Source organism: Borostomias antarcticus (assembly GCF_949987555.1).
Source record: "Borostomias antarcticus genome assembly, chromosome: 9".
NCBI classification, from domain to species: Eukaryota; Metazoa; Chordata; class Actinopteri; order Stomiiformes; family Stomiidae; genus Borostomias; species Borostomias antarcticus.
In genome coordinates, this window is record NC_140242.1 from 10,448,918 (window position 1) to 10,459,432 (window position 10,515).

At 50.0% G+C, this 10,515-nt stretch overlaps 1 protein-coding gene across 2 annotated transcripts in view; it reads left to right on the top strand.

The window, feature by feature from the left end:
• Positions 1–3,496, top strand: part of map7d2b (MAP7 domain containing 2b) — a 13,711-nt gene extending 10,215 nt beyond the window's left edge. For both annotated transcript variants that reach the window (XM_084443358.1, XM_084443359.1), the window contains 4 exons: positions 1–16; positions 263–431; positions 1,190–1,515; positions 1,770–3,496. The exon at positions 1–16 is cut by the window's left edge and continues 48 nt beyond it. In XM_084443358.1, the coding sequence (XP_084299484.1) occupies positions 1–16; positions 263–431; positions 1,190–1,511 (507 nt within the window). In that variant the 3' untranslated portion in view covers positions 1,512–1,515; positions 1,770–3,496. The remainder of the gene's footprint in view (positions 17–262; positions 432–1,189; positions 1,516–1,769) is intronic.
• Positions 3,497–10,515: the final 7,019 nt, after the last annotated feature.

Genomic DNA, 10,515 nt, shown 5'->3' on the forward strand with positions numbered 1-10,515 from the left:
CCATCGCCTGCCCAAGGTATGAGTCAACACACACAAACACACACACATACACACACACAAACACACACACACTGGGTTTGATCTGATCTGACTCAGCTGCAGAGTGACTCAGCAGACTGCCTGGCAGGCAGCGGGAGAGCTCCCTCTGGTGGCCGTCCAGGAGCTCGCCTCCTTCTCGGCTGTGACGAGGCTGTGCAGGCTTGAATAGCGCTCGCTCTCTTATTCTCTACTGTCCTGGGTAACCCCCCCCATCCCTCCGCAGGTGTGTCTGGGGTTGGGGGGCAGGCTGACGGAGCGTTGGAGGAGGACGTAGGGGTGGACATCGCCCCCGTCTCCGTGACTGCAGATTCCCCCCTCATCTCTCTGGGACCCCTGGAGACGAAGAGCTGTGGGGACGAGCTCTCGGACGGAGTCCAGTCCATGGATGTCAGGTGGGGGGCGGAGCTGCACCTCTGTTTGTCTCTCAGTCAAGTCTGTCTCCAACTTGATGTCCTACAGTCGTGTGCTGCTGTCTGTAAGAAATTAAGGGAATGTCATCAGAATCAGAATTAATGCCATGCAGTTCTTCAACATACTAGGAATTTGCTTTCGGTCATGGTGCATAACATGGAGACTGCGTTGGACAAGGTGTAGGGATGAGATAGGACAGTGCAAAGAGCAAGTACATCAGCCCATCAGCCATAAGCCAGGTTGGACTTGGCCTGGTTTTTACTCAACTTGCTTCGGTGGAAAGACAGTAGCCTACATCACTGCAATGTGCACACAACTTCGGTTTTATCAAAACGTCCATGTGGAAGCTTTTCTTTTACTCTTTTCAAATGAAATTTGCCGTTCAGCACACCGGGGGAAGTCTCCTCAAACATCGTGTTATCTCAGAGTGTTTACATTAGCTAGGCTACTGAAAGGCATATGAAACGCGCAGATAACTAATCCGCGTTTCACATCCTTTCAGTAACAGCCAGGTAAACACTTGCGTTTGGAATTACGGGAGGAAGTTGGGTTCAAATTTGGTAATATATTTAATTTGCTTCTTTTTTTTTTTTGCGAGTTAAAGTTTCCAGATTAATCGCGAACCTTAACGTGCTAACATTGACAGCCCTAATATATATGCTTTATATACAGTACTGTATATGGATAGCACACACGTGGTACCGGTCTCTCTCACACTACTTGCTGGTGTCTCCCACAGTCCGGTGTCCAGGGACGAGCTGGCTCAGGAGTTCTCCCCGGTCACCGAGGGGTTAGACAGCGTGAGCGTGAGCAACGCCCGCACCCTGGAGCACCTGCTGGACCTGACGGCCCAGCGCCGCACAGGCCACGACCCGGGGCCACACCCCTTCCCCGAGCTGCCGGCGGCCAGCAGCGCCGCCGCCCTGGGCGACCTCAACAAGAACCTGCTGATACAGGACTACTGTGGCTCCGCCTCCTTCGCCGGCCCCGCCCGCCAAGACTCCTCCTCCCAGCTCATCCACAGCCTCAGCTCCAGCCCCGGCGCGCTGGACATCCAGTAACCAGGTATATTACACACACATGCACACACGCATGCACACACGCACACACACACTCACATGGACACACACACACGCACACACACACACACACACACACATATAGTCAATCAATACATTTTTGCATTGCATTATGATGATACTGATAATTGGCATATCAGCGATTCTGGATCAGACCTGATTTTTCCTCTCCTCTTCCTTCTCCTCTTTATCCTCCTCTTACTCCTGCTCCACCTCCGTCTCCTCCTCATCCTCTTTCAGGTCATTGCTTCGGCCTGGCGCTGGCTGTGTTGATACAGACTGGAGCCAGGAGAAACAGAGTCGCCTCTCCCCCCCATCAGAGAGACCAGAGAGAGAGAGAGACCAGCACTTCCCTATTTCTCCGCCTCACGGGGGGGCCACCCTCCATCTGCTCTGCACTGCCCCTCCCATCCGCTCAGCTGCCTGAGAGAGAGAACAGCCGCTGATGAATGTCCGGGTGCCCGTCCATATAACTCTACACGTCTGCTGAATACCCTGCTGAAACACACACACACACACACACACACATACATGCCCGTCCATATAACTCTACACGTCTGCTGAATACCCTGCTGAAACACACACACACACACACACACACACACACCATAATACTACAAAAAAGTAAAGCTTCGCCTCTCTCAGCTCTGGCTGTTTAATACTCTGTATAGATCTTGTCTCAGTGTTTGCTGACTTTGGGCGATAATATGATACAAAGTGATATGATACAGTCCCTGTTAATAATGTCCTGTAGCATTTATCCTGCAAGAAACAGTGAGATGCTGTCGTCGTCCCTGTAGCATCTTCAACTGGGACTCTGTGTCCTGTATATACTGTGTACAATGTCAAGGGGGTTAGATCTCGGCTGTGGTTGAGTACTAAACTACTGTGTCTGGGGTTTCTCTGTGTCAGTGTTTATGATGCTATTAACTCCTGGCCTTCTAATCCAATATCTTGACTATTTAGCTATATAAAACTCAGTTACTAAATCTACTGTAGATATGTCAGCATTCTGCAGCTGGAGAAATAAGTAATATACAAAGGTGGATAACACTGTAATCTCATTACTTTAAAAAAAAAAAGTAATAAGGCCTGGCTTTTTATTCTGTTTCTATGCTGTCCATTGTTGCAAAATACCTGGAAAAAAAACACTCTCCATGGAGAGAAGTAATGGGAAAATAATCAGTGCAAAAAGTAGAAAAAGTAATCTATCAGGTGTGCTGTGTTTTTATTTCTAGGCTGGGAAATTGTGGAAAAGGTGTGATGTGTATGTGTTTTGGACTCACTGTAACGGCTCTAGCTGTAGTTTAAGTGTGCAATGTTCTAAATGTGTTGCACTGCTCAGCCTCTGAAGATGTTTACCTCTGCTCCCTAAGGAAGGGGCCACTCATTCTGCAACCTCTCCGAATCAACTCTCAAACAGGCTCTGATAAGTAACAACAGTTATCATCACAACTCTGCCTTCCCAGGCAGATTTTAAATCTAGACAGCTAACTGCGTTCAAAGAATCATAGTTTACTATATTGACAGTATCCAGTCATACAGGCTTTCTGTATTGTAGCCTACGAATCTCACTGTAACACTATACTTTGCTCTCAGGGTATGTGGAGCCCAGCATGTGTGCTCTTCTTGTTCCAGGAAACAGGCTAGGACGCAGGGCCTATGTGTTTGACGGCTATTATAGTGATGCTGTAGGCCTGTCTCCTCATGATTGGGGTAGTATTGTGTCCGTTTATCATTGCAGTCTTCAGTGATCTAGACTTTGACTTACAGTGTCTCTCAAATTCATTCATTTTCCCAGATGCTGTCGATATTCCTTGTATCATAAGTGTCCCCCTGCCTATCAGGGTTTGTATATATACTGTATGGAGTAAAAAAAAAAAAAACATGAAGGCCAGAATGTTAATCACACTAAACTCACAATGTCACTGGAGCTGGTAGTCAGTATAGTATGTGATGCATGGATATCTGCTGATAAAGAACAATAAAATGCCATCAAGCCATTTGTCGCCCGTCATTTCATGTACTACTAGATTAGCCATTTGATCCATTATTTCATTGTTATCATATTCCAAAGATTGGGGGGTATGGAATGCCATTTGTGTCAATATTAAATAAATAAACTTGCCTATGAAATAAATCCTGAAATAAATGAGGCAGTAAATATATAAATAAAATTAAACATAAATATATAAATGAGTCAGTAAATGAATAGGTTTTTATTTCTAAATGTTTTTCAACTACTTTTATTTATTTCAGGTGACTTTTATTTCATAATCCCACATTTATTTATTTCAGGGCACTTTTATTTCATAACGCCACATTTCATAATGCAATGCCACATTGGTTATTAGGCATTATGAAATAATAAGTCCACTGAAATAAATAAAAGTAGTCAATTTCAAAAACCTAATTTTGAAATAAAAACATTTATTTATTGATTGATTTGTTTGTTTGTTTGTTTACTCCTTTATATATTTATATTTACATGTATTGCCTCATTTATTTATTTTATGATTAATTTCTTAGACATATACATGTCTTTCAAATTGATGAGGGACAGGGTTTGGTGTTAGCTGCTAGGAAGCGGAGGATTCGGGGTGGGAGCAGTGGGGGGAGTGAGGGGGATAGGCGGGGTGGAAAGGTGGCGCGGCGGGGGGGTGAAGTAAGGGATGGATTTAAGGTGATTTTGCGGTTTAAGGATGGCCAGGATATAAGGAAGGTGAGTCCGGTGGCTTTGTCTTGTGTACTACATGAACAGCTAGGGGAAATTGTGTTGGCGAGGGTTCTGGTTGATGGTGCGTTGTTGGTCCAATGCAGGGACGAGAGGCAGAGGGAGAAGGCGATGAAGTTGACGAGTGTGTGTAGCAAAGTGGTGGGGTTTGCTAAAAAGGCTGGTGAGGAGTCGGTTGGTATTCCGGTGGAGGAAGATCTGGAGGAAGTGAGGGAGAGGGTTACGGGGGGCAAGGTGGTAGACATTAGAAGGTTGCAAGCTAGGCGGGATGGTGAGAAGGTGGATAGCTTGTCAGTGTTGCTGGAGTTTCAGGGGAGGGTGCTGCCAGAGAGGGTGAGGGTGGGCCACCTGAGCTTTAATGTGAGAGTGTATGTGTCGTCTCCGTTGAGGTGTTATAAGTGTCAGAGGTACGGGCATATTGCGGTGGGGTGCAAGGGTAAACAGAGATGCGGGAGGTGTGGTGGGGATCATGAGTATGGGAACTGTGAAGAGGGGGCGGAGGTGAAGTGTATTAATTATGGGTGGGCCCATAGTGTGGCCTATAGTGGGTGTGTAGTGAGGAAGAAGGCGGAGGAGGTGCAGAAGGTGAGGGTGACCAGGGATATTTCATATGCAGAGGCGGTCAAGGTAGTTCAGCAGGAGAGGTCTGGGGCGGTGGAGAATAGGGGGGTGGTGCCTCCTGAGAGGGAGCAGGCTAGGGAGCACGCCAGGGAGCGGGCTAGGGAGCAGGCTAGGGAGCAGGCCAGGGAGCAGGCTAAGGAGCAGGCTAGGGATCAGGCTAATAGTGTTGTTAATGATAGTGCTCCAATGGAATGCCAGGAGTCTGCTGGCTAATGGCTAGGAATTTAAGGGGCTTATTCAGGGGTTGGAGAGTCCGCCTGGGGTTATATGTGTTGTGGAGACCTGGCTGAAACCGCAGTTGGATTTTGTGATTCAGGGGTATGTGTGTGTGAGACGGGATAGGGAAGGGGGAGGCAATGGGGGTGGGTGCTACTTTTATTAGGCAGGGGGTCTCCTATAGAATTGTTGAAATCGGGGTGGGGCTAGAGTATGTTGTGGTTGAGGTGTGGATAGGGGGAGGGAGCGTGTGTGTAGTAAACTTCTATAACCCGTGTAGGAGGCTGGAGCTGGGTTCGTAAGAGGCGATAAAGGGCTTTGGTAGGAGGGTGCTTTGGTGTGGGGACTTTAATGCTCATGGGGTGCTTTGGGGCGGGGAGAGGACAGATGGGAATGGGGTGGTTGTGGAGGAGCTAATGGACTCTGTAGGCTTGGTGTGTCTGAATGATGGGAGTGGTACTAGGATTGATTATGGGACAGGTAAGGTGTCCTGTTTGGATTTGACGCTAGCCTCGCAGGCCTTGGCAGGTTCCTGTCACTGGGAAGTTTTAGCTGAGTCAATGGTGGGGGGTGCGGCGGGAGTGGGGGTACCCTGTATTGGAACAGGGTGGGTTTCTGGTGAGTGAGGATGGTGCAAAGGCTAATTTGCTAGCCAAGGTTCTGGGTGAGGTATGTAGTTCTGGGCGGTCGGAGGAGGGGGTGAGGGGTATTCAGGGGACAAGGGAGGAATTTGCTGAGATGCTGGAAGGAGTGGGTGAGCAGGGAGGGGCTATTAATGCGCCATTTACGTTGGAGGAGATGAGGAGGGCAATGGGGAAGTCAGGACTTACTTCCCCAGGTATGGATCAGGTGTGCTATGTCATGCTGAAGCATTTATCTGATGAGGCATTGGGGGTGGTACTGGGGCTTTATAATAGGGTGTGGCAGGATGGGCAGTTGCCTCAGGAGTGTTAACAGGTGGTTATTGTTCCTATTAAGAAGCCGGGCAAAGATCCTTCAGATCCGTCTAATTACAGGCCCATCGCACTGACCTCTCATCTGTGCAAGCTTATGGAGCGTATGGTCGCTGACAGGCTGACATATTTGTTGGAGGTGAGGGGGCTCAGGGCAACCTACCAGAGTGGGTTGAGCCTAGTGTGGGGAGGTTATTGTTCGCGGATGACGGGGTGCTGTGGAAAAGAGGGAGGAATAGGAAGGGAAAGTAATCTCATCGCCCCCTAGTGGTAGCGTTCCTAATGCCGAGAGAATGAATGGGATTTCTCATAGACATGTCTTTTGAAAAATCATATCTTGGTCGACACCGAAAAGTTAGTAGAATGCAGGACACGATACGGCGTGTGGAGCAGTGGGCCTTGCGGTGGGGCTTCAAGTTCTCTGTGGGCAAGACTACGGCGCTTTTCTTTGGGCAGAAGAAACTTGGGGCAGGGGTGAAGCTGTTTTTGTATGGCCAGGAGCTTGAAAGGGTGGAGTCGTATACGTTTCTGGGGTGTGGTTTGACGCCAGGCTCACTTGGAAGGTGCATATACAGTAGAGGCACTGGTTAGTAAGTGTAACAGGGTGTTGAAAGTGATGAGGTGTTTGATGGGTATGGAGTGGGGGGCTGACAGGGCTGCGCGGCACACTATTTATGTGAGCTTGATCAGGTCTGCTCTGGACTACGGGTGTGTTGTGTATGGGTCGGCATCTAAATCCTTGTTGGGGAGGTTGGATGTGCTCCAAGCTCGAGCTCTTCGGTTGTGCAGTGGGGCCTTTAAGACGACATTGGTGCTGGCATTGCAGGTAGATATGGGGGAAATGCCTCTGGGGCTGCGGAGACTTCAGCTTCTGGTGACGTATTGGGTGGCTGTTCAGGGTCATGAGGGGAGGCCTCCAGTGTGGAGAGTTCTTGAGCCCTGCTGGGAACATCAGAGGCAGCGGGTAAGCAGTTTTGGTTGGGTGGCAGCACAGAAGGCGGGTGAGCTGGGGTTGTTGGATAGGGGGTTTGCTCCGGCTGTGGCCTGGCCAGCAGTGCCACCATGGTTTGTGCCTGAGCCTGATAGACTTTGGACTGCTCGGATGGGACCAAGATGGCAGTGGGGTCGGTCCTCAGGGTCTGGGGTCATATGTGGGGCGGGAATTCTACAGCTACCTGCAGATTTATACGGATGGCTCGAAAGATCCTGAGACTGGTAGGACGGCGGCAGCGATGGTGATCCCAGAGTTTGACATCAAGGAGGGGAGGAGGCTCACGGATTATATATCTGTGTTTGCCTGTGAAATGGTGGTTGTGGTGCTTGCTTTACAGTGGGTGGAGGAGGTGCGGCCTGAGCGGGTGGTGATTGCATCGGACTCCTGTGCAGCGCTGGCTAGCTTGCAGTCTGGAACATCTGAAAGCAGAGAGGATTTGCTGTATGAGATCCTCCAGTCGCTGTACAGGATCCAGCAGCTGAGGCTGGTGGTGCGGTTTGTGTGGGTCCCTGCCCATGTGGAGTTGGAGGGGAATGAGAGGGCTGACAGGGCTGTGAAGAGGGCGCTGAGGAGCAGTGGCAGGGTGGAGGTCAAACTGGGGAAAATGGAAGCTAAGGCCATAATTAAGAGGCAGGTTAAGAGGAGGTGACAGGCGGCATGGAGTGCAGAGCGGAGGAGCCAGGGTCTGTTCAAGTATACACCAGTGGTTGGGACCGTAGGGTATGGGGGTTGGAGTAGTAAGTAAGTAACACTTTTTCTGTTGGGGAAACATACAACTGGGTAGTGTGATTACTGTGGGGAGGAGGAATCAGTGGAGCATGTGTTATTGTCTTGCAGGAAGTATGTTGGGGAGAGAGAGGTATTGCAGAGGGCTTTAGGTGGGGTTGGAGTGGGTTGTATTGGTGGGGTGTTGGCGAAGCGCTCAGGGGATCAGAGCTGGGATCTATTGCTGGAGTTTCTGAGGGTGACGAACCTGCTACGTAGGATCTGAGGAGTGGAATGTGAGGGGATAGGGGGTGGGGATCTCCTCCACACTCCAGACCAGTGGGTGACGCACCTTTCAGTTGTTTGTCAACCGCCATAAAACCAAACGAAGAAGAAGATACAGGAAGCAGTAAGTTCAAGGAGACAGACAGAGCCTGGCTGGAGCACGTGGTAGTGAGGCGCGTTTTTTCGGAACATTACGGCATCGCGGCAGCCTTGCCGTGAATGCTTCCATGGGCGGCGCCACGGACGGTGATAGTGAGGATGGGATGGATCAAGGCGGTTAGCATGTGCAGTCGAGAAAGTGGGACAGGAGCTAGAGGAGTGATAGTTCTGGGGGGGAGGATGTGTAGCGGGGGAAGTTTGGGGGGACTGGTGGTAGGAAGGGGGTGGGGGAGCGGGTAGATTGGAAAGTTGTGTTGGTTTTTAGGGAAGGGCTTGGTCAGTTTCACCCCCTGAAGACACCTGCTGCTGTTAAGAAGGCCGTGTGTGTGATCCGGTTTGCTAGGTTTTTGGGCAACGGGAGGCTTTTGGTTTTCGCGAAGGATCAGGTGCAGAGGGATAAGTTGCTTGAGATCGATTTGCTGGGTGGTGTTCTGGTGAGTTCTCACGTCCCGGGGGCTGCAGCACAGCATCGCGGGGTTATCTCTGGTGTGCCTCTGGAGCTGACTATCGCCGAGTTGGTTCGGGAAGTGAGGGGTGGCAAGGTGGTGAGTGCAAAGCGACTGCACGCGAATAGGCAGGGTGTGAAGACGGATAGCTTGACTGTTGTGCTCGAGTTTGAGTTGCTGAGGCCCCCGGAGTGCGGGAGTTTGTTCCCAATCCCCTTCGGTGTTTTAAGTGCCAGCGGTTGGGTGATGTGGCTGATCAGTCTAGTGGCAAGCCTAGGTGCGCTAAGTGTGGGGGTGGTCATGGCTACGGCGAATGTGCTCCGGGTGCCAAGGTGTGTTGCTGTAATTGTGGTGGGGAACATAGTGCTGCGTTTGGTGGCTGTCCTGTGCAGGTGCGGGATAGGGAGGTGCAGAAGTACCGAGTGGCGCACCAGGTCTCGTACAGTATGCGGTTAAGAGGGTGGCGGGCTCTGGGGTGGCTGGCTCTGGTGCTGGCCTGCCTGGCTCCCGGCCAGTTGGCTTGGGACCAGCGGCGCCGGGGACTGTGGCCCCGCGTTCGCTGCCTGTGGAACGCCCGTGTGTGAGGCGCTGTCAGTGCTGTGGGTTTCTGTGGTGCTTTGGGTGCTGTTGGGAGGGGAATGTGGCGTGGGGATTTTCGTGCTTTGTGGGGCGGTGGTCACGCTGACGGGGCTGGGGAGGTTGTGGTGGGGGTGCTGGAGGAGCGCTCGCTGGTGTGTCTCGTTGGTGGCCGGGGGACTAGAGTGGTTGTCGCTTGGAGCGGGGCATCGTGTTTGGGTCTGCCGTTGGTCTCTGGTGTTTTGAGTGGTGTGTGTGACTGGTCTGTTTGTCTGGCTCTTCTGTGGGGAGCGGTCATTTTCCCGTCTTGTGCTCTCTAGTATCCTGTAGTGTATGTCGCCCGAGGTAGTACATTCCGGTAAGGTAGGTGGCGGTATGCACCTTTAGTTGGTCCGCGACCCGCCATTAATTTTAAGAAGAAGATACAGGCCGTGTCCGAATTGCATACTACTTGCTATATAGTAGGCGAGATGCAGCATGCTGCATCAAAACTGTGCATACTGTATTTCGCCTACTATATAGTAGGTACTATATAGTAGGCGAAATCGGCGAAAAAATGGCCGAAAATGTAGCATAGTCCAGAGCATACTGTTCCGGAAGTCGAGACGTGATACGTCACTGGGCTGTGAGAAAAATAAAAAAAGATGGCGAACGAAGAGGTCACCGGGACCGCAGCGGGAGTTTTCAAATGTAAGTATTGACTTAATTTGTCGATGAAAAAAATATTTTTTCGGACAGATATCTTAGTTAAACCGACACAGAGCTACAAATGCAGTTTTGTGTATATAGGTGGGGTAGAAATGACATTTCGAAAAAGAACGTCATGATAGCTAGCTGCTTGCATTGATCTCTGTGGTGGACGTTACGTTAGCTAGCTAGCCCAGCTAACGTTAATAGGCTACTAACGTTACAGGTGTTCAGACGGCTCTTGCTCAAAACGTATTAATGTCATAGCTTAAATGTTATTATAGCTAGAATCAAGACAAACAGAGTAACATGTCCATGTAATATGACCATGATTGCTTAAGAAATGTATAAGAAATGTCGAAATTGTGATGAGTTGTTAAATGGCTAACCTAAGCCACCGAGCCTAACGTTACTTGAAGTTGTTTAAACAATTGTCTGTTCATTCCATGATTTAAACGAGTTCAACTGTTCATATATCATATATTAATATATTAGTATTCATTGTCCCATAATACTTCTGGATGTATTTCAGGGACCAACGACCACACCAGGGACGATGATCCTCTGGAGGACAGCCGCATGGGTGGCCCCCATCGCCTCTTCCAAGACC